This window comes from Callorhinus ursinus, unplaced genomic scaffold (assembly GCF_003265705.2).
Source record: "Callorhinus ursinus isolate GAN/ISIS: 27379988/994484 unplaced genomic scaffold, GSC_fseal_2.0 scaffold12, whole genome shotgun sequence".
Taxonomy (NCBI): Eukaryota; Metazoa; Chordata; class Mammalia; order Carnivora; family Otariidae; genus Callorhinus; species Callorhinus ursinus.
In genome coordinates, this window is record NW_027397074.1 from 44,029,873 (window position 1) to 44,054,890 (window position 25,018).

A 25,018-nucleotide genomic window follows, 5' to 3' on the forward strand; every position below is an offset into this window, starting at 1 on the left:
ACACACACACACACACACACACACACACACACACACACACACACACGGCTCCATGGGAGCAAGAAGAGGAGAAGGACCTAAATACCCATTCGCAGGCACAGACACAGACACACTCCCTGCAGCAGCTTATTCAGCTCTGCACATTTAATGCCCAACACTGATGCTTAGCAAATACGTTCTGAACTATTGAACCCGTAGATAGGAAAGCTGTAAGACAGGATTGTGCAAAACATAAGTAGAAATTAGCCAGCAACTTTGAAAAGAGGCCTCATATCCAAAGAAACATATGGAAAACTTGAAAAAAAAAAAGAAAAAAGAAAAAAGAAAGAGGAATCTAACATATGAAAACCCAATCCCACTGGAATGTTTTTTCATACACAGTATAAACGCCACATAAATAAAACCACAAACCTCTGCAGAAGTACATGAGAGGACGTGAGCCCCCAGCACTCTCCTGGTAGGGCCTCCTTTGGGAAGTAAAGCCTGGGTGAGTTTCCGGAGACAAAAGCTGTTTGGAAATCCTTCCTCCTGGGAACGGCGGACCTAGTTCGAAGGGGACTTTGGACAGTCCCTTAGCATTGCTTGATGCTGTTGTGTGAAATAATCCTAATGAAGTCTCTGATTCTGGTTGTTAAGATTCCGAACTTTGGGGGGACCAGTGGATGGTGAACATCTTTTAAGGACAGTGATTTTCTGGTATGTAACTGGGGCGGGTATGTGTAAAGTTTAGGACTTCCAGGCAAGAGTTCTGGCTGTAAACTGCCCAGCAATACACCCCGGTCTTGCCAAGTTCTGTTGAAATTTTCACGTAGAAGGTATGATCCCACTGTCAGTCTTGTTCCTTGTGTAAATCTCTGGTTTGAAAACTTTGCAGCATTCAAGGCGTTTCAAGCTTGAGGGCTGAAATGTCACTTTAAAAGTGGGGGGGGGGTTAAAAAGGTCACACAGCTGCAAATAATAATAGCCCAATGAAATTCAGATTCTAGCTGCAGCCCACTTCAAGAATAACACTGAGACAGGAAACAAGCTTACTAGATCTTTTTACCAGTAAGTCTGTGTAAGAACACATCTGATAAAATGTGTGTGTGCGCGCGTGTTCACGTGTATGTGAGACAGATACACAAAGAGAGACAGAGACAGACATACATAACAAGACAGAGACCCAGAGCAATAGGCACACAAAAAGAATTTTCATGAGCAAAGATACACACAGAAAAAAAGAGAGATACACATAGAGATGCAGAGAGGGATGCAAAGACACACTCACAAAATAATTGATTTTCTTGGACTTAAATTCAAGGGTGTTTATTTTTTCTCTTTGAAGTTATGATATTAAGGTTAGAAAACTAGAGGTATATTTGAAATAAAAGTATTTCCTTTCCTGTCATTTTGCAGTTAGTGTCCATGGATTACTTTTTCAAATGATATGTCTTTGAATGGTCTGATTTTACAGTGTTTTACTAAAATGGTCCTGTTTTACAGATGAGTGAATAAGGTAGTGAAAGATACAATATCCTTCACAAAGAAAGAAAGTCCTGGCCCCAAACTGAATATATAATTCCCTCCCAGGAGCTAGCCATGCGTTAGGAGAACCATCCTGCCTCCATGCTGTTAAAGTAGAATCAGACATCTTAGAATAAAATAATTTAGAGTGTGTTTCTGGTGCATTTGTTATTATCATGTGAGGCCGTTTGCCTTTCTGACCAATACATTGAGAGAAATGTTTGCTTTTTTCCCCCCCAGAAACACGAAGTACAAATTTGCTGTGCAGTTAACTAATTTAGTTAATTAGCAACTTTTGTTTCCAGAAACAAAGACTGATCTGGACTCTCACACAGTGTGACTAACTCAAGATGCTCCTGTTTGTGAGCTGTCCTTGGCACTTTAAGGAAGGACGTGTTTCCCCCTCTAAAACCCTTTCTGCAGTCTTGTAATCTCAGCAAGGTAACAAGGTCTCTTTAACATGAGTCCTGACAAGAAGGCTCTTTCCACACTCAGTAGGGCAATAAATGCTGACAGATGTTGTTAACGTCATTCTTAAAATTCGAGCCCCCCCTCTTTCAGATCTATCATGCATTCGTGGTTAGATTAACAATGGCATAGCTAATGGGGATGTATCAATAATATTAATGGTCCTCATTTATATGTACAACTTCAGTTTGTAGCTTTGAAGTTCCCCTAACTTCCCATGTTGATAAAAGTGCACGAGGATTTTCAGTTGAAAACAACATTGTTAGTGTCCTGATATTCCAAATCCTGTATCACTGTATGAATCTGTCAGCTGTTATTGGAAGAAACTTGTGCCATTCTAAGGTTGTAGATCAAAGATCGGAGTTTGTTGGTAACTAAGGAGCAGTAACGGCCTCCTATGATGTAGACAGGGAAAAAGTGCTCTTGGCTCATTTCAGCAAACCGAGATGACGGAGGTTTTTTTCTTTTGAGCTCCATTGTTGCCCTTATTTAAAATACATATTTACAGTATCTTGTGCAGACTCTCCAAGTTTTTAGTAACATTTGTTTTTTGCAATATTTGCCTTTCATGAAATGGTAATTCCAAGTATATCTCTAAAGACCTGGCAGAGCATTTGAATGGATTGCATCAGCCATTGTGGAAGATTTCCCATTTTAGACCAGGAGGAATTTGTGGGGTCAAACGCTGAACAATGAAAGAGATTCTTGCTCATTTCAAGGCTGAGGAATCCAGTGGCAGTTGAGGGTTTGAATTGTAAATCAAGCCTGTCATCTCCTTGTCAACTAGGAAAAACCTCTACTCCCTTTATGCACTATTAGGGTTTGTTATTAGGGTTTTTGTTGTTTTCCAAAAATTTGAAGGGAAATTAGACTCATAAGGCATTTGTTCTAAGTGAGCATTGAATCTGAACTTTGGAGAAGAGGAACAAAAAACAGAACTATTTAGAAACTCTTAAATGATTAGACAGTGTCTGTCACAATTATGACTGTATCTAACCAAATTTATGGGGTCACTCAGTGTTTCTCAATGGGTGCTCTGTGGGGATCACGAGGAGCCAGCACATGGCTAATAGACTGGACTTCAGTGGCTTCACTGTCTATGGCAATATTAACAGACTGAATTTATAAGGAATGAATACATTTACACGTGAAATTTAATGAAAACTAACCTCGCCTTGTTTTCACCAAAAGCCATTTCGACTTTTTTTTTTTCTTTCATGAAGTCTGGTGAAATTTCTTCTCTGGTCATAACCGAGAATGGGGGGAATAAGTGGTCTGCACAACCTCTTGCCTTGCTGAAAACTTGGTTCTGGGCCAAAAAGTTTGAGAACCACTGCCTTAGGAGTGGAGAAAAGGCACGCTGTTTGGGGTGGTTTATTATGATGATTCAGGCTTCATTATCCATTCCACAAATATTTATTGAACGCCTACCATGTCAGCTCGATGCAGTGGAGCCTGGGGTATGGCAATTGCCAAACAAAACTCGGTTCATTAAAATGTCCCAGCTGGTAAAACAACAGAAGGGGAAAGAAGAGGTTGAGGCCTGACTTCTGTGGCTAAAATCGTGTCTGAGTGATTTGCCCCACCTGATGGATGACACAAGAATATTTGCAGGGCTTTAGTAGGAGTCTGTTGAGAGAATAGTTATTACACTCTTTGCTAGGAAAGAACTATAATAATAGGCCATAAAAATAGGCCAATGGTCCTTCACTAATACATCAGACCAGATCGTACTAGTTGATAAAAGTAATGAAACCTGTGTGGTAGAGTGGTACCATTTAGAAAAACTATCACAAACACCCACACAGCAAGGAATGAGTAAGGGTGTGCTGTTTGCAGAGGGCTAAATGTGGGAACCGCAGTGCATCAAAATAAAGCAGTTGAGGTTCACACACTTATATATACACACCCACTTGCCTCAGACTTTATTAATCACTTAAGCCTATTTTATTTTAGCAACTGCCATTTTACCTTAGGACTTTTATTCCACCACTATGTTGCCAAAGCTTTTGGTCTGTGGCATCCATAGCATATAATAAATTGATACCGATTCGTTCGTGTTTAAAAAATATAATAGCAAAATGACAGTAGTCACTTGGCTGAGTATATTGATGACTGAAATCTAATTGAAAGCAGACTGTATTTCTCTGATTAGTCCTGTTCCTCTAAATGTAATATCCATACTGTGAGGGCTCAGTAAGACAGTAAATCTTTTATGGCTGGAGCTTATTCTTTTCTCAAGCCTCAACACCATAGTATAATTCGGTGGTATTTGCTGCAGCTCATATGCACATTACACGTTGGTTACAGCACATGGTAACCAATAATTAAGATAAAGCTGCTAATGTTGATATCAAGCAGAATTGCTAAACTATTACCATTATAGGCTTGAATTTATGGGGAAAGTCAGCAGTTTAGTGAAGTAGGGTTTGGGGTAGAGTTGTGATTATGGTAGAAAAATACTTTCTTCCCACACTTACCTGGCAGGGCTTGGCCGATCTCTCGCCTCACTTTGGCTTTTTAATGAATCCCTTTTAATCTTCAGTCGTGGCACTTCCAATCTTGACCACTTCTATTAATTAGACATTAATCTAATTATTATCACTAATTACTACTTTTAGATGTACGCCATAAATGGATTTATATGGAGCTTTCCCATTTTACTGTCAGGTCATAGGTCATCTTAATATTGGTTAGTCATGTTACTAATGCTGGTATTCTTTTGTTACCTTAGCAACTAAAGCTCTTATGTGGTATCCAAGAAAGACTCACCTTCTAGCAAATTCTCTTTTATAATAGGGAATAGTTAACGTTAGAGTGTGGTTCTAGTAACACTTGCTCACAGAACCTCCCCCGCCCCACCTCCAAACACCATACCCTTAAAATACAAAGACCTTTCTCCATAATTCAGGCATGTCTTACCGGACTCCTAACCGATCAGTGTGATATAGAAATGAAGGAACTGAGGATTATATTTATAGGCTTGTTGTAAAGGAGGGGAAATTGAGGCCCAAAGCAGTTAAATGACCTGGCAGTAGTTAAGCAGATCATGGTCACAGAGACAGAGAAGTTCCAGGAAAGCATTTAAAAATTTACTAGAAAAACAAGACATATTTAATTAATGGATAACCCAATTACTCTGTTATTTTTTATATCTTCGATCAAAACCAGTTTCTCACCCTTTATTTTGAGGCTTAGATGTAAGTCAGCCTTCACAGGGGAGAGGAAAGATGCTCTCTGATAAGTGATGGCAAAATCAAATGCATAATGAGATTTGAGAGTTATTTTAATTGCTCATGACTTCCCTCAGACAAGGACAAGTGGAAAGCTTCTAAAGATACTTGTGTTTTTTGCTTATTCTAAATATAATAAAGTAATTTACACAATATGCCTGATCCAGGAAAGCTGTAAAATTATGCTAAGTTACTGTGTTGGTAGGTGACCAGTGAGTGGGAAGTCATTCCAGACATGGAGGGGAAAGGGTAGTACTTAGTGAAAATTGTATAATGAGGAGGCAGCATGAAGAAGAGTTTGCATGTGTAAATTTGTTTTGTTCTTTAATATCTGACTAGGAGTGTTATCTAAGGCAAGTCTTTTTGCTTTGCATTTCAGGAAAGCGGAAAGCATGCACCTATTCCCCAAAGAAGGTCAGTTAGTTAGTGTTTGGGGGAAGGGTATAGTGACAGACAGAAGAGCGTTAGGGTGTTTTGCAAGATAATAAAGCTTCCTTGGAGGAAGGGTACCTATTTCTTGAGTAGAAGCAGAGTTCCCTCTTTCAAGGGTGAAGGTGACTTGGGATTCCTTTGGTATCACCTACAGGCATCATTTTAAGGAAGCAAATTCCTTCCTGTGCTTCAGAGATAAAGCAATAGGTTTTAGTCCCTTGATAGAGCCATGTCCTACCAGCAGCACATGTAGCTTATTTAAACTCAACTCTATAATTGGCAAAAAGTATGATTTAGAAAATGGTTTAAATTGTGAAACTTAAATTTGCATAGTATTTTATGATGTTTAAAAAATTTTTATGTAAAAAGTGTGAACATCTCTGGTGTCGTTTGAGAATGTTCCTATAATAAACGCCTTTGTTTTGTCAGAAAAAATTGTTTTATGTTACTCTGTAGGTTAGTAACCATGAAACTATGCTTATGTATTTATATCAATTTTAGGGAGGATTTATAAAGGTAATTTTGATTACGCTCAATTTTTGCCTAGTAAACTTACCTTAGAACCTAATCCCTACATAAGAACACACTAGAATGTAACATGTGACTGAGACCATAACATAAGGTTTCTCCCCACAAAGCTACCTTACTCCAGATAACTTCTGTCGATCAGATGGGCAATGGCCTTAATCTGATATTAATTTCAAGTTAGCCTGTCAAACCACAAAATATCCAAGGTAATGTTTTCTGCATTTTCTTATTTCTGTTTCTCCCTGCCTAACTCGAATGATACTTTTTGTTGCGGCATCTGTGACTGCATGATATGAAAAGGAATTGAAGACCATGGCTCACCACTGGGGACATTTGCTAAGCTGGCTGCAGGGCTACTCTGCATCCTATGGTCATCCTGAAGCTTGGCAGGGTGATCATGGCTGAATTACTTGACCGCTGCTCCGAGTTGGTCACCGCACTGTTGATAACCCTGTTTACTGCCCCCTCTCTCACTTTTCTAAGTAGCCAACTCCGAAGGACAGGTGTGAACTTTGCTTTGGCATTTTCTTGTGCAGGTGCGGTCTTACCGGGTAATAATACAGTCCAGGTGGTTTTCCAGAGGCAGAATTTCTGCTGCAACAGCCCCATGGCATTTTTCTTCAAAGTACAATAAATATGCATTCAAGCAAACAATAGGAGCGGAGACTGCAGAAAGCCTAGTGAACTTCAGCAAGGCAGGACCTGTGTTCGTGTTAATGTTTATCTTGTCTAATTTGGGGATTGGCATAGAAAGGGGCTCCCAGCAATTGCCTTTCGCATGTTTCTTAGGTTGAAGCAGAAGATATTCATGGATTTCTGTTTTCCTTCCTCCCTCTCCCCCTGTCCCTACAGATTTATGAGGAATCCAAGATGAATTTGGAGCAGGAGAGGCCGTTTGTCTGCAGTGCCCCGGGCTGCTCTCAGGTGAGTGTGGGGATCCTTTGGTCTGTTCTTATGAGGATGTAGCTGCCTTTTGACAGCGAAACAGCTCTCACTTGGCAATCATGCCTGCTGTGTGCTTTCTTTCTTGACTGAGATATTGTCAAAGCCCCCTTCACCACCACCACCACCACCACCACCACTACCACCACCATCATCATCACCATCTTCTTCCTCATTATTACTATTTTCTACTTTGAATAGTTTGAACTACTTCCCTCACAGCCCCTGAAATACATCAGCATTAGCCATTTTCACCCTTAACTTTCCCCCTGGAAGTAAGCCAGACGCATCCTGCCCACCAGATGTTCAGGACTGTTATTTCAGAAAGGGGAGGGAGGATGCTGCTTTTACAATAGTCACTTGATACGGGGCCTTTGAATTACTGGTGAAATAGCTCACCATCAGAGCTGAATTCTGTTTTCTTTTGTTTTCCTTTTTGAGTACAATAGGCCCCCTATAGCTTTTCTAGAACCCACAGTTTTTTCATTTATCTAAACTTCAAGAGGGAAAGTTGGCATGCTGTGCTAGATTAAACCTCTTTGCCTCCAATGGCTCCCATTAAGTGGAATCATTGTGAGGATTAGATGAGATACTACATGTATTTAGTATAAGGCCTGCACATAATACTTGCTCAATTAATGTTCACCATTGTTACTATTACTGCTGCTATAACTATGGACCGTGTGGCAGAATTTCCCGAGCTTGGCACTGTTAACACTTGGGACTGAATGATTCTTTGTTGTGAAGGGCTGTCCTGTGCATTACAGAATGTTTGGCAGCATCCCTGACCTCGACCTACTAGGTCCCAGTGGCCACTCTCCAGTTGTGAAAACCAAAAATGTCTCCAGGCATTGCTAAATGTCCCCTTGGGGGCCAAAATGGCCCCCAGTTGAGAATGACTGCCTGATGGTTTGCGTTTGGCTTTAGCGTTGTTGTTTTTTAATCCCTTCCCTTTTGGGGGTCCCCTAATTCTAGCTGATGCTCTTCCGCTCCATTTTATGTGTTGCTGTGAGCCGTCTTTTCTCATTTTTGGAATCAGGCAGGGTATAAATAAATAATGCCACAGACGTGTGGTCACTGGTGTCAGACGCTGCTAGAGCCGGGACAGTGAGAGGCTGAGCAGAGGCTGTTGGGTTTGGCAGTTGGGTTCTGGCGGGTGACCTATGAGAGAGGAGTCCGGGTGGGGGCCAGGTTGGAAGGGATTAATGAGTGAGTGGGTGGTGAGGAAGTGGAGGTGGCCAGCATAGAGGACTCTTTCAAGAGTGCTAGGGAATGACTGGAAACAGAGTGATATAATGGTAGCCTGAGAAGGAAGCAGCCCGAGAGAGCTTCTTTTTAAATGAAAGGCTAGCTGGGCGGGATTTAGTCAAGGGCAAGGGGAAGTGAGCATGTTGGATTGAAGAACCACAACTGAAGCGCCAGCCCCCAGAAGACAAGGGTGTGGAAGATCCCATGAGGGAGAAGGGGGTGCTATTCCTCTGAGGCAGGAAGGAATGGAAGTAGCACTGTGAAGTTATATGCAAACTCTAAGGTAGAGACGGTAGTGAAGGCTGAAGGATGCGTTTCTAATGACCTTGAATTCAGGGAAGGAGCAGGTCATTTCCTTCAGAAGGCTGAGTGGACTGGTTGGACAAAATGAGAATTGAGGATTTCTGTAGTTTCTTTGTTTTAAGGTAAAACTCCAAGCCTTTCCCCTCAACCCCTTACAAAGCTGCATGTAAAACTTGATGTTTTTATTTAAGGTGAAAGTGTTTCTTTTTCTTGACAAGTTGTTTTAAAAATATGTGCATCTTTCAATTGAAGAGGTATTAGGATTGAGGAAATGTAGCAGTTGCCTAGTGATTCCAAGGGTTTCCTGGTGGGGTGTTAGCAAATCACAGTCAAATCTGTTGTTGTGATCATGGCATTTACTCTAGTGACCTTCCAGAGCCTGGGGACCTGCATCCAGAAGAAAGGATGGCTGGGGATTGGAAAGGGGAGTAAATGTGAGTTATCAGTGCTTGTGCTACGTTGGCAGTGATGGAAGGATGTTTCCCCCTTTTCCCTCATGGAAACAAGCTCTGCTCTATTAAGGAATGGTCTATAATACCTGGGAGGTTTTTTGTGTTACAGATCCTTATACATTAGCTTTGTCCCAGAAGTGAAGAGAAACAAGCTTCTCTTGCTCTTTCTGAGCTCAGAGTCCATTGTTAATTTCACAGCTCCTTTGCCCTCGACATGAACATGCTTTGAGTTCCAGGGGCCTCTCTCAGCTGTGTATCTGTCATAGACTGTACATTTTGGTTATTTACAATTTGCTGCTCTTTTCCTGCTAAATTAAAAAGGCCCCATGATGTCCCATATTGTCTCTTTGGGGAGGTATTTATAGTTAACATGACATATTATGGAAATTATTGTTATTTAATGAGTAATCTGGATAATCTATTCTAGGCTATTATTTTACAGAACCAAAAAATGGCTTACAAATATGAAATGTAGGATACTACCATGTTGTTTTTGATTATATATATATCCCAACAAAAATTATAATATGGATTTTAATGGAAAGACTAAGAAGTTTAACCCATCTCTAAACCACACATGGTAGTGTCCCATATTTGATGTATACATTATAAGGTATGATAAAGGTTCAAGAGAATAGATGAAGCTGCAGCAAAAAGTCCTTATACATCAGACTTCTATGTAGTTAATACTCTGACATAATTGCTGTGCTTTACAGATTGTATATGCTCCAATTTATATGATACAAATGACAAATAACTAGGTGATATTTATTCCCAAAACTACTTTCAGAATATTCCAAAGGATTTAGCCCAGTGAATTCCCTCATTCACATGAACACAAATCTGTACCATTTGCAGAGAAGATTTCTACCACAGTATACAATGGTAATTGAAACTTATAATGACTATCTTGAGGAACTGGGAAGCTCTGAGAGACTTTCTGAACTGTCAGAGATTCAGAAATGTTCAGCAGAGTTTATTGTCTTTTGTTATGTTTTCATTTGACCTTGATAAAGCAGATGCTCTGTTAAGTTCAGTTATTAAAACATACCAGCCTGAGTCAGGAGAGGCTAGGATCTACTGCAATAACAAATCACCCGAAAGCTTCAAGGGCTTAAAACAACAAAAGGCTTATTTCAATTGCCCAAGCATACATTTCTGCATTTCTGTTGTAGCTTGGCAGGACCTTCTTCATAATCCTCTAGAATTCGAAAATCCTTCAAAGATTTAGGATAATTGAGGGGTCACTATTTCTAATACTGTGAATTGCCATGTTAAAAGGAAGAGGGTCTTGCACCAGGAATTAGGTGCTGGCATGTGAGTGACCTGTCATTTCCATTCATGATCCATGGGTAGAACTAGTCACATGGCCCCACCCAACCACAAAAGGGCCAGGAAATCCAATCCCACTGTGTGACCAGAAGCGAGACAGCTGAAAACATTTGAGAGCTGCATTTTTAACAACTGTAATATCACTCTTTGAAAATGAAAAATAAAGTGTTGGTTTACTACATTGTACAGAGTATAGAATACTAAAAATGACTTGTCATGTGACTATAAATCATCTATACACTTATAAAAGATCACATAATGAGCGCAGTGTGCAAGGTCTTCATAAACAGAAACATACTATACAAATGTCACATGCACATTTGTAGGTGTTTATGTCAAACAGTTAAGCATGACATGTAATTCTTTCCAATGTCTGACATGAATCAAAATTCTTTTCCTGCTTCATGCATTTTTCCTACTTTTGGTTAATCTCTAGATAACATCTAGCATACTTATTATGCCTTAGACTATTTTATACTATTTTGTAGAATACTATTTTATACTAGTATGTAGAACGGTAACTATTAGACAAAAGTTCCAAATAGTTTTGCAAAACCCCAGTGCTACTTAGGTCTAAGTTCATTTTTCTATTTTGGACATGTTTTCCTCTCATATATAGGTAGAAATAAGAGAATTTACTTTGTTATGCTGCCACTGTTCATTTCTTTGTGAACATACATGAGCATTCATTCAGACACTCTTAATCTTTGAAGGTATAGCATATTTCTATTATATAGATTACTTGAATACTTTCAGCATTGTTCCTTTACCTCTTTCTCATTTATTCTTTAACCAAACACAAATTTAAGGTCTTCCCTCAGATGCAAACCTCTAGTTCCTAAGGAAATATGTAATTGACTGATGGGTCTTCACAGTTGATTATATTCAAAGAGTATTTAGAAAGTAGAGGCCTTTAAAGGAATTCCCAGGGAACGTGTAGGGAGTCAGAGACGATGGCAGGCAAAGGTCTCCTATTTCTTATTACTGTTCAGCCAGATTTTACTGCAACCTAGTTAAACCCCTGGTAAACTATAAAGGAAATAATGATGCATATATTTGGGTGCAATTCAAAGGAACATCTCAGCACATTTGCTTGCAAAAAATAATTTGGCATTTAACTTAGCATGCTTTCACACTTTTTCGGAACTAATTTTTTGTTTTGCCTGTCACATGTACAATGCTGAATACATCTTTTTCTCTGTGATGGCAAATATATATTATAAAACTGAATGGCTCCTCTCCCCCCCTTTTTTTTCTATTTGTCCGACAGCGCTTCCCAACAGAGGACCATCTGATGATTCATAGGCACAAGCATGAAATGACTTTGAAGTTTCCCTCAATAAAAACAGACAATATGTTATCAGGTAAGGAGCCATCAGGCAAAAAGGCTTTGGGTGAACGGATTAGCCGCATGGGAGATACTTGTTCTTATGACAGGATGATTTCCATTGGCATGTTCTGTGCCTTGAAGATGTATATTTCTAAGGTACAGCAGAGACTTAAAATAATGGTAGGCAGAAATGTAATCAGCTAATGTGGTGTTCACTCAAATAACCAAAGAGCTGTGATTTCTCATTTTCAGGAATGTAAAATATTTATTACTATGGAAGTTGGCTCCATATAAGTATTTTTAAAAATCACATGCCTGTAATCACTCAAGCAAGACATCTTCATTCAGTACCTAGTATGCTGTTCTGAGTACCACGGGAGACGCAAAGATTGGTATGATTCCTGTTCTTGAGGACACCACACTATAGTGTACATGTGAAAATGTAGCTGAACTAGAGGACTGTCTAAGATATGTTTCACATGAGTATTGTAAGGAAAATGCTATGTGGCTTTAGTAGAAGGAGCTCTCTCTCTTTCTCTCTCTTTCTCTCTCACAGAGGTGATCAGTGAAATTTTTTTAAAGAAACAGTACCTTCCTCCTAAGTGAGAGATTAAATGAGATGATAATGCATGGAATCATAGCAAGTGCTCAGCAAATGTGAGCAAAAATAAACAAACATCACAATTAATCCATCAAGTAATTGCCATTCCTTCCCATTTTGATAGGTGGTGCAATGAATTAAAACAGAGGGCAGGGCCAGGAGTGGGGAAACTTGAACTCTAGCATGGGCTCTCTGCCAGATGACCTTGAGCCATGTTAGTGAACCCTTTGGGGCCTCAGTTCCTTTTTCTGTAAAATGGGAATGATTTTGTCTGCCCAGTTTATTCCATGGGCTCATTGTAAGGATCCAGTGAAAGAATGTAAATGAAAGTGTTTCCTAATCCCTGGTAGGGTAACTGAAGCCTTTCCTGTTACCCTTGTTAGGCTAGAAATATTTCACTGAAGCCACTGTCTCCTCGGCATCACGAGGGAGATAATACTCCCATAAACATGCTTTAAATGATATCAGAAGAGAAACGGACTGCCCTGGCAGGCCCAGCTCATATAATTTAGCATTTCTATGGCACTTAAATTTTACAAGTATTTTATTATCCCTATTATTAGTAAATCCTGTAAGAGTGTTGTCAGGCAGGTTATTATTACAACTCATATTTTACTGATAGAGAAGAAGGGGCCAAAGGAGACAGAGCAGCTTTCCCAGGCTGACCACACAGGGCAAAGATGAGGGTCCTTGCTGCTGAGTGCTAGACCCTTGACTTGCACGGTGGCTGCATTGTCGGGCTTAAGCAGTTGACAGGTACGATCTCATACTCCTGGGGACAGAGCCATCTACACATCTTCACAAACCTGCCCGTGACTTGTTAATGGTGCAGATGTGTTGTGGCTTGGAAGAATCTCTAGTTCAAAGGCAGCCTCTTTCCTTGCCTCCCCCGCCACCTACCACCTCTCTCTCAGCCTGTTCGTTTTGATTGAACTAGTTGGCTCTTCAGAAGTAGTTTTATGTTCCCTTAAATCGAGAAAGAGAGATGCAGAAACTTCAATCTGTAAGAATTATAAAAGCCCAGAAGGGTTAGGAAGGATGGTCTGTTCTTTTGGTTTTATCATTTAGTTTGTTCTGTCATTTATTTTTTTTTAATTTTTTTATCGTTTTGTTAATCACCATACATTACATCATTAGTTTTTGATGTAGTGTTCCATGATGTTCTGTCATTTATTATACACTGTAACTTCATAGTTAAACAATGAGCAGATATGTATGCAAGTAGCAGGGTTCCCAATATTTCAATTTATAAGTTCGCCTTTTATTTTTCCCAAATCGAATTCCGAAAATAGGTTCCTTGGTGGTAGGAGAGTGGGAAGTGGGTGTTAAATGATGTGGAGATATTACTGCTTAGTGGTAAGTACCAGGTAGTATCTTTCAGGGACATGGCTGGGATGGCCCTACAGGGAGCCCCATTCAAAGGTCTGAAAAAAAAGGAATTTAGGATGTGTGAACACTTCTGTATGTTGTCTGTAAACAGGCTTTTGATTAAGTTCTTGCAGCTTTTCAATTGTTCTCACCAGATCTTCGTTAGCTTGAGGCCACTGTTGCCAATAATTGCCAGTGCCAGGTGGAAAATTATTGAGAGGAAAGGCTCTCTAATTTTTATTATGTCAAACTTGGAATAAGAAAATGAAGGGAGAAATAAATACGAGGGAAAATAGCATGGATAAAATATTGGTGTGTTTTCTTCTGCTTTCTCAGGGTTTGTGTTGAAGCTAGTATGAGGCCATTTTTTACTCCAAGTGAAATTAGGTGCTACGTTTTTAAACTTGCTATCCACTTTGCATGCTTGCAGTGTCATAGAATTTTCTTGCTGGAACAGAAACAGAGCTATCCAGTTCAGCTCATTACTTTGCATTTAGGGGACTGAGGTCCACTCTATGTCACAGGCCAGTGTTGTCCACACTGCATTGTAATAGGCTGTCTGTTGGGTATTTTTGCTTTGTTGTTGTTGTTTTTTTTCCCCAAGAAAGACTTAGATGTATTTATCTCAAACCTCATGTTAATTTTAACATATTAGATTGTGACTGCAAATGTGACTGAAGTTTTACTTGTCTTATATCTTAATTTATTTAGATTTGAATTTATCAAAGGCTCCAAAGTCTACTAAAATATCTGTTAGAATTTTATTTCCGAATGTACCTTAAGCTTATTTTGTGGCCTATCTTAAGGATGAATGATTTCCTACAGCTTGAGATATAGTAACAGAAATAATAAAAATTGTATAAATTAAATCTGAAATCAGCGTTCATCCTCAGGGCAAAAATCTTCAAGCCCCTCTTGGGCCACTTTTTTTTCCCAAGCAATATTCAGTTACACAAAATTTAATTTCAGATGCACTGGAGTTTGACACATATTATGACGAGGAAATATGGTAGGTGTGTTCATAAGTAATTTCAGGATATCTGGTTAGCTTGTATTTTGGAAAATTACTTCATCCTACATTAATTGCAGATATTACAGTCAGGGAAATTATTAAGATTCCAGAGATAGACTTTTCGAAGGTAAGTGTCCAAAGAGTTGTAAGATCTGAAATAATTTCCTAGCTTTGCCATAAAGTCCATTTTATTTAGACCAGGTACAATTTATAACTCAAAATGATTGTAAATGATCTTTAACATGCCATAAGGCAGAGTAGTAAAAGTGACAGTCATGATGTTTTAAGATGAGTCTGCTCTTATGGATAGACAGTAAAATAAAACCTCATTCCAAGGGGACAGTGCTAATTGGACATGCATGAATGGGGTGGTGATGGTGGATTCTAAGGGCAAAGACTTCTAGCCCCTCCCACCTTGGTCCTTCCATTCTTATTTGGTCCTCGTGGTACATTTCCAGAGTCCCAGTATGGTGATGGACTTGAGTCGTTCCCTTCAGCTGTTCTTGTTGTGATTGAAGATAATTTCATGGTGAGGGAAGTTGTGATATCAGAGGTTTTAGGTGCCAAGTTTGAAATGGGAATCCACTGAGGACAATATACTTTCACACACAGGTTGCAAAATTATCGACTATTATATGACAAAAGATCTGTTTGGTTTGAAAAGTATGATCAAATTTTAGTATTAGAGTTAAAGAGTATGGTGTTTGGGTCTATTTTAATGGTATTATGGCTAGGTATTCAGGGATTCCCACATTTTGCCCTGTCAGAAATCCCCACCCCCACTTATTGACACAGTTCCGAGGTTCTGTACAGGAAAAAAACAGAATGGGAATCAAAGTGCAATTTTATTTATAGCCAGACAAGCAAATAATCCAAATGAGAAGAATGTGTGTGCGTGTGTGTGTGTTGGGGGTATATGGTGGAAATATTGACCTAGAAGATGATGAATTTTGCTTCATGAAAAGGAAGTGAAGTTCAAGAGTGTTGCACACCTTTCCTCAAAAGGTAAAACCCAATCAGCATCTCAGGTGGGAAGCCTGAGAAGGAGATGCATAAAACCATGCCTTCAAATGCCTAATAATTCACACCAGACATCACAGCCCAATTAATGCTGAAGGCAACTGGTGTGTGCTTGGAGGGAAATGAAGAAAGGCACCAGCTGAGGTGTGGGAAGAGGGGCTGAAGTTGCCCCTCTTGACAACATAGTCCCTCAGAACCCAGTTGTGTCCCTGGATTAAGTCTAGAATGAGGGACTTTCTCTAGTTCCAGGCTCTAAACCTAATTCTCACCATGGAGAAAGCAAGAATGTTGTTTAAAGGAGTAGAACCTTTTTTTTTCAAGAGATCATGATTAATCAGATAATCTCAGAACCTAGAGCCATTAGCTCATGGCTATTTGATACAAACCTACTTAATAATCCATGGACATTCTATTTTTTTAATTGTTTTATCATTTTTTATTTTTTTAGACAGAGAGGTCAGGGAGGGGCAGAGGGAGAAGGAGAGAGAGCCCCTGACATAAGGCTTGGTCTCACAACCTGAGATCATGACCTGAGCTGAAACTGAGTTGGATACTTAACCAACTGAACCACCCAGGATATATATATCCTGACTGAATAAGTAAATCTCTCTCTCTCTCTCTCTCTCTCACACACACACACACACACACACACATATATATATATACAGGGACCATATTTACCTCCTCTTTCATTGATGGTGAAAGTATACAGTAACTTCTCACTCTTGAAATTAGTCAGGTCTTTATGGAACAGAGGGTGGTGGAAATGGCATGCACCAGGATGCAGCATGATAATAACAGTAGCTACCATTTATTGCCTTATCTTATGCCTATAATTGTGTCTCCTGTTTTATATACATTATGTCATTTAATCCTGGCCACTCTTTTCATATGAGGAAACAAGATCAGGAGGATAAACAGTTTGTCCAAAGCTCCTGTCTGTCTATAATTTTCTCATTGTACATCTAGATTTGGTGAGCTCCATGTACTTAGAACATGTCTTGGTGTTAGATTTATGTTTGCATATACATCTGTGAACTGTTTTTTCTTCTGTTACTGGCTTATTTCTTCAATAGTCATGAAAAGGAGAAAATAGTCAAAAGTTTTCAGAAGGAGATTATACTGACACATTAGTATATAGAGGAACAAAGAGTGTGTGTGTTTATTTCTTATTTTATTTATTTATTTATTTATTTTATTCATAAAGATTGTATTTATTTATTTGACAGAGAGAGACACAGCTAAAGAGGGAACACAAGCAGGGGGAGTGAGAAAGAGAGAAGCAGCTTGCTTCCCACAGAGCAGGGAGACCCATGTGGGGCTCGATCCCAGGACCATGGGATCATGACCTGAGCCAAAGGTAGACGCTTAATGACTGAGCCACCCAGGTGCCCCTATTTATTTATTTTAAAAGATTTTATTTATTTGTCAGAGAGAAAGAGAGAGAGCAAGAGCATACACAAGCAGGGGGAGCAGCAGGCAGAAGGAGAAGCAGGCTCTCTGCTGAGCAGGGAGCCCAATGTGGGACTCTGGGATCATGACCTGAGCCACTTAACCGACTGAGCCACCCAGGTGCCCCAAAGAGTGTGTTGTTTTTTTTTTTTTTAATAAGAGACTACCTGAGACTCTATTTTTAAAATTTTTTATTGTTACATTAATCACCATACATTACATCATTAGTTTTTGATGTAGTGTTCCATATTCATTGTTTGTGCATAACACCCAGTGCTCCATGCAGAATGTGCCCTCTTTAATACCCATCACCAGGCTAACCCATCCCCCACCCCCCGCCCCTCTAGAACCCTCAGTTTGTTTTTCAGAGTCCATCATCTCTCATGGTTCATCTCCTCCTCCGATTTCCCCCCTTCATTCTTCCCCTCCTGCTATCTTCTTCTTTTTTTTTCTTAATATATATTGCATTATTTGTTTCAGAGGTACAGATCTGTGATTCAACAGTCTTGCACAATTCACAGCGCTCACCATAGCACATACCCTCCCCAATGTCTATCACCCAGCCACCCCCTCCCTCCCACCCCCACCACCACTCCAGCAACCCTCAGTTTGTTTCCTGAGATTAAGAATTCCTCGTATCAGTGAGGTCATATGATACATGCCTTTATCTGATTGACTTATTTCGCTCAGCATAATACCCTCCAGTTCCATCCACGTTGTTGCAAATGGCAAGATTCCATTCCTTTTGATGGCTGCATAATAGTCCATTGTGTATATATACCACATCTTCTTTATCCATTCATCTGTCGACGGACATCTTGGCTCTTTCCACAGTTTGGCTATTGTGGACATTGCTGCTATAAACATCAGGGTGCACGTACCCCTTCAGATCCCTACATTTGTATCTTTGGGGTATATATCCAGTAGTGCAATTGCTGGATCGTATGGTAGCTCTATTTTCAACTTTTTGAGGAACCTCCATATTGTTTTCCAGAGTGGCTGCACCAGCTTGCATTCCCACCAACAGTGTAGAAGGGTTCCCCTTTCTCCGCATCCCCGCCAACATCTGTCATTTCCTGACTTGTTAATTTTAGCCATTCTGACTGGTGTGAGGTGGTATCTCATTGAGGTTTTGATTTGGATTTCCCTGATGCCGAGCGATGTTGAACACTTTTTCATGTGTCTGTTGGCCATATGGATGTCTTCTTTGGAAAAATGTCTGTTCGTGTCTTCTGCCCATTTATTGATTGGATTATTTGTTCTTTGGGTGTTGAGTTTGATAAGTTCTTTATAGATTTTGGATACTAGCCCTTTATCTGATATGTCATTTGCAAATATCTTCTCCCATTCTGTCAGTTGTCTTTTGGTTTTGTGGACTGTTTCTTTTGCTGTGCAAAAGCTTTTTATCTTGATGAAGTCCCAATAGTTCATTTTTGCCCTTGCTTCCCTTGCCTTTGGCGATGTTTCTAGGAAGAAGTTGCTGCAGCTGAGGTTGAGGAGGTTGCTGCCTGTGTTCTCCTTTAGGATGTTGTTGGACTCCTGTCTCACATTTAGCTCTTTCAAGCATTTTGAGTCTATTTTTGTGTGTGGTGTAAGGAAATGGTCCAGTTTCATTCCTGCACGTGGTTGTCCAATTTTCCCAACACCATTTGTTGAAGAGACTGTCTTTTTTTCCATTGGACATTCTTTCCTGCTTTGTCAAAGATTAGTTGACCATAGAGTTGAGGGTCCATTTCTGGGCTCTCGATTCTGTTCCATTGATCTATGTGTCTGTGTTTGTGCCAGTGCCATACTGTCTTGATGATGACAGCTTTGTAATAGATCTGGAAATCCGGAATTGTGATGCTGCCAGCTTTGCTTTTCTTTTTCAACATTCCTCTGGCTATTCGGGGTCTTTTCTGGTTCCATACAAATTTTAGGATTATTTGTTCCATTTCTTTGAAAAAGGTGGATGGTATTTTGATGGGGATTGCATTGAATGTGTAGATTGCTCTAGGTAGCATTGACATCTTCACAATATTTGTTCTTCCAATCCATGAGCATGGAATATTTTTCCATTTCTTTGTGTCTTCCTCAATTTCTTTCCTGAGTATTTTATAGTTTTCTGAGTACAGATCCTTTGCCTCTTTGGTTAGATTTATTCCTAGGTATCTTACGGTTTTGGGTGCAATTGTAAATGGGATCGACTCCTTAATTTCTCTTTCTTCTGTCTTCTTGGTGTATAGGAATGCCACTGATTTCTGTGCATTGATTTTATATCCTGCCACTTTACTGAATTCTTGTATGAGTTCTAGCAGTTTTAGGGTGGAGTCTTTTGGGTTTTCCACATAAAGTATCATATCATCTGCAGAGAGTGAGAGTTTGACTTCTTTGTCGATTTGGATGCCTTTTATTTCTTTTTCTTGTCTGATTGCTGTGGCTAGAACTTCTAATAATATGTTGAATAGCAGTGGTGATAGTGGACATCCCTGCCGTGTTCCTGACCTTAGGGGTAAAACTCTCAGTTTTTCCCCATTGAGAATGATATTTGCTGTAGGTTTTTCATAAATGGCTTTTATGATATTGAGGTATGTACCCTCTATCCCTATACTCTGAAGAATTTTGATCAAGAAAGGATGCTTGCTGTACGTTGTCAGATGCTTTTTCTGCATCTTTTGAGAGGATCATATGATTCTTGTTCTTTCTTTTGTTTATGTATTGTACACGTTGATTGATTTGCGGATGTTGAACCAGCCTTGCAGCCCAGGGATAAATCCCACTTGGTCGTGGTGAATAATCCTCTTAACGTACTGTTGGATCCTCTTGGCTAGTATTTTGGTGAGAATTTTTGCATCCATGTTCATCAAGGATATTGGTCTGTAATTCTCCTTTTTGATGGGGTCTTTGTCTGGTTTTGGGATCAAGGTAATGGTGGCCTCATAAAATGAGTTTGGAAGTTTTCCTTCCATTTCTATCTTTTGGAACAGTTTCAGAAGAATAGGTATTAATTCTTCTTTAAATATTTGGTAGAATTCCCTTGGGAGGCCATCTGGCCCTGGGCTTTTGTTTGTTGGGAGATTTTTGATGACGGCTTCAATTTCCTTAGTGGTTATAGGTCTGTTCAGGTTTTCTATTTCTTCCTGGTTCAGTTTTGGTAGTTGATACATCTCTAGGAATGTGTCTGTTTCTTCCAGGTTATCTAATTTGCTGGCATAGAGTTGCTCAGAATATGTTCTTATAATTGTATGTCTTTGGTGTTGGTTGTGATCTCTCCTCTTTCATTCGTGATTTTGTTGATTTGGGTCATTTCTCTTTTCTTTTTGATCAGTCTGGCCAGGGGTTTATCAATCTTGTTAATTCTTTCAAAGAACCAGCTCCTAGTTTCATTGATCTGTCCTACTGTTCTTTTGGTTTCTATTTCATTGATTCATTATTTATCTTCTCCTGCTGGGTTTAGGCTTTATTTGCTGTTTTTTCTCTAGCTCCTTTAGGTGTAGGGTTAGGTTGTGTATTTGAGACCTTTCTTGTTTCTTGAGAAAGGCTTGTATTGCTCTATACTTTCCTCTTAGGACTGCCTTTGCTGCATCCCAAAGATTTTGAACAGTTGTGTTTTCATTTTCATTGTTTCCATGAATTTTTTTAATTGTTCTTTAATTTCCTGGTTGACCCATTCATTCTTTAGTAGGATGCTCTTTAGCCTCCATGTATTTGAGTTCTTTCCGACTTTCCTCTTGTGATTAAGTTCTAGTTTCAAAGCACTGTGGTCTGAAAATATGCAGGGAATAATCCCGTCTTTTGGTACTGGTGGAGACCTGATTTGTGACCTAGGATGTGATCTATTCTGGAGAATGTTCCATGGGCACTAGAGAAGAATGAGTATTCTGTTGCTTTGGGATGGAATGTTCTGAATATGTCTGTGAAGACCATTTGGTCCAGTGTGTCATTTAAAGTCCGTATTTCCTTGTTGATCTTTTGCTTAGATGATCTGTCCATTTCACCGAGGGGGGTCTTAAAGTCCCCCACTATTATTATGTTGTTGTCGATGTGTTTCTTTGCTTTTGTTAATTGCCTTATATAATTGGCTGCTCCCACGTTAGGGGCATAGATATTTACAATTGTTAGATCTTCTTGTTGGATAGACCCTTTAAGTATGATATAGTGTCCTTCCTCATCTCTTATTACAGTCTTTGGTTTAAAATCTAATTTGTCTGATATAAGGATCAGCTTTCTTTTGGTGTCCATTAGCATGGTAAATGGTTTTCCACCCTCTCACTTTCAATCTGGGGGTGTCTTTGGGTCTAAAATGAGTCTCTTGCAGACAGCATATCAACAGGTCTTGTTTTTTTATCCAATCTGATAGCCTGTGTCTTTTGATTGGGGCATTTAGCCCATTTACATTTAAGGTAACTATTGAAAGATATGAATTTAGTGCCATTGTATTGCCTGTAAGGTGACTGTTACTGTATATTGTCTTGTGTGTTCCTTTCTGGTCTGTGTTGCTTTTAGGGTCTCTCTTTGCTTAGAGGACCCCTTTCAATATTTCCTGTAGGGCTGGTTTCGTGTTTGCAAATTCCCTTAGTTTTTGTTTGTCCTGGAAGCTTTTTATCTCTCCTTCTATTTTCAATGACAGCCTAGCTGGATATAGTATTCTTGGCTGCATATTTTTCTCATTTAGTGCTCTGAAGATATCATGCCAGTCCTTTCTGGCCTGCCAGGTCTCTGTGGATAGGTCTGTTGCCAATCTAATGTTTCTGCCATTGTAGGTTACATATCTCCTCTCCCAAGCTGCTTTCAGAATTTTCTCTTTGTCTTTGAGACTCGTAAGTTTTACTATTCGATGTCGGGGTGTTGACCTACTATTTTTATTGATTTTGAGAGGGGTTGTCTGTGCCTCCCGGATTTTGAAGCCTGTTTTCTTCCCCAAATTAGGGAAGTTCTCTGCTATAATTTGCTCCGATATGCCTTCTGCCCCCCTCTCTCTTTCTTCTTCTTCTGGGATCCCAATTATTCTAATGTTTTTTCATCTTATGGTATCGCTTATCTCTTGAATTCTGCCCTCGTGATCCAGTAGTTAATCTCTCTTTTTCTCAGCTTCTTTATTTTCCATCATTTGGTCTTCTATATCGCTGATTCTTTCTTCTGCACTGACTGCCCCTATTTTTTATTGCACCTCATTAATAGCCTTTTTGATTTCGACTTGGTTAGATTTTAGTTCTTTTATTTCTCCAGAAAGGATTTCTCTAATAACTTCCATGCTTTTTTCCAAGCCCAGTTAGTATCTTTAAAATCATGATTCTGAACTCTAGGTCCAACATCGTGCTAATGTCCGTATTGAGTAGGTCCCTGGCAGTTGGTACTACCTCTTGTTCTTTTTGTTGAGGTGATTTTTTCCATCTTGTCATTTTGTCCAGAGGAGAATAGATGAATGAGAGAACAAAATGCTAACAGGGTAACAACGTCCCCAGCAAATATACTCTAAACAAATCAGAAAAGACCTGAAACCAGGGGAAAAGAAAGGGAAAGAAAGAGAAAAAAAGAAAAAGAAAAAGATAAAAACAAACAAAAACAGAACAAAACAAAAAAAAACAGAATATGATCAGGCTGGTGCACAGACCAGTGCCACATACTATAATTTGGGTGTATTTTGGTCTGTTAGAAGAAAGTGCCTCCCAAAATTTTAAAGAAAGAAAAACTTATATTTGTACAAAAATAAGGGTTGATACGATGAAGGGAGGGAATATGACTGTAAAGATGAAAATTATAAACAATTTTATAAAAGGAATTGATAAGAAGTTGTTTGAAAAAAAGAAAGAAGAGCATTAAAAAAAAAAAAGAAAGAAAAAAAGGGAGAGAATTTGATCAGGCAGGAGACTAGAACAAAGCCATACACTAGAGATTTAGGGTATATTTTGATCTGTTAGAAGAAACTGTATCTCAAAATTTTAAAGAGAGAACAACTTATATATATATGCCAAAAATAAGGGTAACTACTCTGAAGGGATAGAATATGACTCTAAAAATGAAAAATAAAAATGTTTTTTAAAAAAGGTATTGATAAGATGTTGGTTGAAAAAGGGAAAAAAATTTCAAAAAGAAGAAAAGACAGTTCAAAAAAAATTAACTTTGAAAGACTAAAGAATCATGGGAAAAAAGCCATGAATTCTATGTGCGGTATTCCCCTGGCTCTGGAGTTCTGCAGTTCTCATTGATCGGTAAACTTGGTCTTGGCTGGCTGTTCTTGCTGATCTTCTGGGGGAGGAGCCTGTTGCCGTGGTTCCCAAATGTCTTTGCTGGAGGCGGAATTGCCCCACCCTTGGGGTCCCAGCTAAGTCATCTGCTCGGTTTTGCTCTCGGGAGCTTTTGTTCCCCGCAAGCTTTCCATACAGCTTTGGAGGACGAGAGTGAAAATGGTGGCCTCCCAATCTCCGCCCGGGAGGAGCCGAGAACTCAGGGCCCCACTCCTCAGTGAGCCCCCAGAGAAAACCAATCACTCCCATCTCCCTGGTCTCCGAGGGTCCTGAGACCACACTGTCCCGCGAGGGTTTCACCCCCCGCTTAGCCACTGGAGCGACATCCCTCAGTAGAGCCGACTCCTAAAAGGTCCGATTTTGTGCTCCGCGGCTCTAGCACTTGCCAGAAGCGGCCGGCGGAGGCCGCCCTCCCCCGCTGTCTCTCCTCCCAAATATCGCCTCGGATTCACTTCTCCGCACGTCCTACCCTCCAGAAAGTGGTCGCTCTTCCGTTCAGAGAGTTGTTGCTACTTTCCTCTTCGATCTCCTGTTGAGTTCGTAGGTGTTCAGAATGGTTTGATCCCTATCCAGCTGAATTCCTGGAACCAGAGGAAATCCAGGTCTCCTACTCCTCCGCCATCTTGCTCCGCCCCCCAAGAGTGGGTTTTTAAATCAGATTTTTCCCTCCATTGTGACAAGTGGCAATGGACATTTATAGGAGTTGTCGACTCTCATTCATTCATGTTTCTAGCTGGTCAAACAAAATTGAATTTTGAATAATTTACCCGAACACCTCAGAGGCCTTGATCTGCAGTACTTTTTATATGGGAAAAGCTGGCTTTCAGTCTCTTCCATCTGGAGGCCAGTCCTTTTTGACAAAGAGTGTAGACCTCAGGCAATTAGTAAAAAGGGAAGGATTTACATGATCTGAAGAGAAACCAGAGAATGACCTCAGGCAATTAGTAACTAAGTGGAAATGTGAAGCTTTAGCTTCCATAGTCCAGGGCAGGGCTTGATAAGAGGCTCACCTTGGATCCCCTCTGTTCACCTAGCCTGAAGGGAGACATGATCTCAGTGTTCATAACCCTTTCCACCAGCTCAGCTCCTCTAATGTGAATTAAAATTGTGGCTTGATTGCTGTTGGAACGCTCTGGCTAGGCCATGGCTGACAGTGAATAGGGGTGGATTATTTACTTGGTTAATTTAAATCTGGATCTGTGTCTTCTGGAGCCATGTGTCATAGGAGATGCCCTTGTCAGAGCATTTTCTAGTTGACTTAAGCCCCTCCTAAGGGCATCTAGTCTGCCAGCTCTCCGTCTTGACAGTAAGTGGATTCCAGAGTTCTGCCAGTGTGTCTCATCTCTCAGGGACCTGGATTACCCACGCCACGGGCAACTCTTAAGCATTCCACAACTATTGTTTAAAAACCCGGAGTTGCCTTGATTTGTCCCATGGCAGCACTGTCTCTTGGGACAGATGCAGAAAAATAGTAACATCAGTGTTATGGAGAGGACCCTATGGCTCCTTTGTGTATTCACATTCAATAAAAGGCACATTTATTGTAAAGGAGCCTGTCTAAAATTCC

At 39.9% G+C, this 25,018-nt stretch overlaps 1 protein-coding gene across 2 annotated transcripts in view; it reads left to right on the forward strand.

Moving 5' to 3' along the window:
* The window catches only part of CREB5 (cAMP responsive element binding protein 5), a 411,522-nt gene that overhangs the window by 62,483 nt on the left and 324,021 nt on the right, over positions 1-25,018 (forward strand). For both annotated transcript variants that reach the window (XM_073899011.1, XM_025873076.2), the window contains 2 exons: positions 7,017-7,088; positions 11,712-11,805. In XM_073899011.1, the coding sequence (XP_073755112.1) occupies positions 7,017-7,088; positions 11,712-11,805 (166 nt within the window). The remainder of the gene's footprint in view (positions 1-7,016; positions 7,089-11,711; positions 11,806-25,018) is intronic.